Raw genomic sequence first — 3279 nt, forward strand, 5'->3', positions numbered from 1 at the left:
GCATTTGCTGGCCATGAAGACAATGCCTTGAGGAATACCATCTTATTTTCATGTATAATTTTTAAAATTTGGATGTAATAACTATGACTTCGTTGAAACTCTTTATTTTTTGTTTCCAAACATCCTAATTCATGCCGATGCGGAAATGCGTCGAGCCGCTGGAGGCACCCCAGGTGCAAGCGGGCGCGCGGTCAAAAACACTCTTTTTCGCGTCCACGGGGCGACACAAACGGACGCACGTGGATAATTTGGACGTCCAACTTGCGTTGCCCCGTTGGAGATGGCCTTATGTTTCCTCTTTCTTGGGACCTTAGCCATCGTATTGATGTGGAGCGGCCCTATATGATGTGACGCACTCTACGAAGCACAAAGAGGCGGCTCCGAAATTAGTGGCAAGATTATAGGATTGGTGTGGAGCGGGAAATGTCATGAGAACTCGCCGGCATTCAACTATTCTTAATATCCATTTTTTTAAATACAGTTTGATATCCATTTAAAAAAGAAATAACAGGTGGAGGGAAAAAAGTAGATGGCAAACCCGGAGTTTATCTACTACTACCTCCCTCCTAAAACAGGATACATATAGTTTTTTTGCAAAATTAAAAATAAATAAAGTTTGACCAACTATATAAGAAAAAAAGTGTAAAGATTTATAATTGAGATCTTTATAATTCCGAACCAATGTTGTTAGAATCATGGTGAATATACATTTTCATGCTGTGTGCACTTGGTATTGTAAATGTCTGTGTTTTTCTATTTAGTTAGTCAAATTTAAAATACTAGTTTATCTTTAACCAAAATTATATGTATCATACTTTTTTATAGAAAGGAGAAAATATTCCGTAGTTGAAGAGAAGGGAGGGACCCTAGCAGAGACAGCGGTCAACAATAGTCTCCGCACAGCAATCCAAACCGGACAGCACACCACCGACACAAATCTCACTCTCATTCACTTCCAGTGCCCACTCTAGCTTATCTCTCTCGTCAAGTGAAGGGGGAAAGGCGGATCGGATCGCGCCGGCGATGAGGAAGACGGTGGTGGGCTCAGCCTCCACGGCCGGAGGCTGGCCGTGCGGTCTGAATCTCAACGTGGTGTTCCTGCTCTCCATGGTGGCCACCAACCTGCTCTCCCTCTACCACCTCTCCATCCGTGCCTCCTCCAACACTCCGCCGCTCCAATCCGGCCCCGGCTTCGACCAGCAGCAGGTCCTCCAGCAGCTCAACGCCATCCGCGCCACCGTCTCCCACCTCCGGTCCGCGTCCGCCACCCCTCCGCCTCCCCCCGAGCTCGTCCTCTACACCCGCCTTGCCCCCGTCGGCTCCGCCTGCTCCGCTCACCCCGACCTCCTCCACCGGTTCATGTCCTACGTCCCCTTCGCCGCCTGCCCCGACGACGTGCACACCCTCGCCGAGCCCCTCATCCTCCGCGGCTGCCACCCGCTCCCCAGGCGCCGGTGCTTCTCCCCCACGCCCTCCGCCGCCGCCGGATCCGTCCAGCTCCCCACCGACCCCTTCGCGCCGCTCCCCGACTCCGCCGTCCGCTGGCCGCCGGCGACGGACGCGAAGAAATGCAGGTCCTTCTCCTGCCTGCCGGCGTCGCTGGGGTTCGACGTGGCGCGGACGGAGGCTGGCAAGTTCCTCCGGGCGCGGGGGGCGCTGGACCTGACGGTGCCGCAGCTGCTGCGCCTTGCATCGATGAGCCGCGCGGGGCCCATCCGGCTCGGCCTCGACGTGGGCGGCGGCACGGGGACGCTGGCGGCGCGGCTGAAGCAGGCGGCGAACGCGACGGTGCTGACAACGACCATGGACATGGGCGCACCCTACTCGGAGGCAGCGGCGGCGCGCGGGGTGGTGCCGCTGCACGCGCCGCTGCAGCAGCGGTTCCCGGTCGGGGACGGGACGATGGATGTGGTGCGGACGGGGCACGCGGTGAACCGGTGGATCCCCGAGGCGGCGCTGGAGTTCCTGTGGTACGACTCCGACCGGGTGCTGCGGCCCGGCGGGCTGCTGTGGGTGGACCACCTGTGGTGCCGGAAGGGCGACCTGGAGGGCGTGTACGCCGCCATGCTGCGGAGGCTGGGATACAAGACCATCAAGTGGGCCGTCGCCGACAAGACCGGTAGCGGCGCCAAGGACGAGCTCGTCTACCTCACCGCGCTGCTGCAGAAGCCATTCTAGCCCGGCTGTTAATTATCTCTGCGAGACGGTACTGCGAGCTTTGGGATTCACACATACGGAGTAACACATTCACACGTAGGCTCATGAACCAGACTGTAGATGTGCAAGCAACAATCGGCGAAATGCAGTGCAGTTTTGCAGGAGAGGGTCGTCTGTTCGGAATATTCCTCAGTTATCATCCATTTTTAATAGAATTCTTCAACGAGCTCTCCAAATCTTGCAACGATCACGACATAAGATGGTCAAGGTTTATTATGGCTCCTTGTGTTGTCCCACCTGGGCGACACTTAGGCTCAACCCTAGCCGCCAAACACCTTGATGCGGTCTAAGACCTAGGGTTTGGCCCCATCTTGCGAAATCAACCCGAAATCAAAAGGGGAAAGGTGGGAAGACGAAGAACACGAAGAACATAAAGATGAACACAACAAACTCTCTCACACACACACAACCCGATACAATCGAATTTGAACTCCCGTGGCTCGATGGACCACTCCGATAGAATGACTCCGGGAGAGATCGCGAGATAGAATCCCGGGGTGAGAGATCCCGATGAGAGAGAGAGAGTGAATCATAGTAGAATCTCAAACACAAGTAATCAATCCGCAACAAGAGTAGCCTTGGAGGAAACATAGGAGGAATTTCCTAGAGGTTTTGAGCTATGCTCTAGTTTTTCCCAAATCTATGTCTAAAAAGTAGGTATGGGCGTCCTGGGCACTTATATAGGTTTACAGGGCGACTCAGGTCGAAGAGGTACAAAAATAACCGACCCAGAAAGATCTGGTCGAGACAGACCCGTGAAATCCGGTCAGGGACCGGTCCAACCGGGCCTAGGGCCGGCCCATCCGGTTCAGACCTGGTCCTGGGCCGGATGGTGACCGGGTGGGGCTCCCGGAGCCCCTGGACTGCACCCGGATTGCCCCGGCCTGGGATCCTGATTCGACTGGGCCGGAACCGGCGTGCCGCTCGGACGGCCGGGCCTGGGACCGGGTGGCCCGGTCTGGGATCCGGTCGGCCGGGTCCGGGGCCGGCAGGCTCCCCTCCTCTCTTCGCAAACCTCGGATGACTTTGTGTCCAGCTCCTTAACCATCTTCACGTCCAGCT

At 55.9% G+C, this 3279-nt stretch overlaps 1 protein-coding gene across 1 annotated transcript; it reads left to right on the forward strand.

Annotated features, from left to right (window-relative positions):
* The first annotated feature begins 925 nt into the window (after positions 1 to 925).
* LOC127312401 (probable methyltransferase At1g29790) lies at positions 926 to 2387 on the forward strand. Its single transcript, XM_051342939.2, has one exon. It carries the CDS (start codon positions 1024 to 1026, stop codon positions 2176 to 2178), a length of 1155 nt encoding a protein of 384 aa, XP_051198899.1. The 5' UTR covers positions 926 to 1023; the 3' UTR covers positions 2179 to 2387.
* The last annotated feature ends 892 nt before the right edge of the window (positions 2388 to 3279 follow it).

Source organism: Lolium perenne, chromosome 1, assembly GCF_019359855.2.
Source record: "Lolium perenne isolate Kyuss_39 chromosome 1, Kyuss_2.0, whole genome shotgun sequence".
Classification (NCBI taxonomy): domain Eukaryota; kingdom Viridiplantae; phylum Streptophyta; class Magnoliopsida; order Poales; family Poaceae; genus Lolium; species Lolium perenne.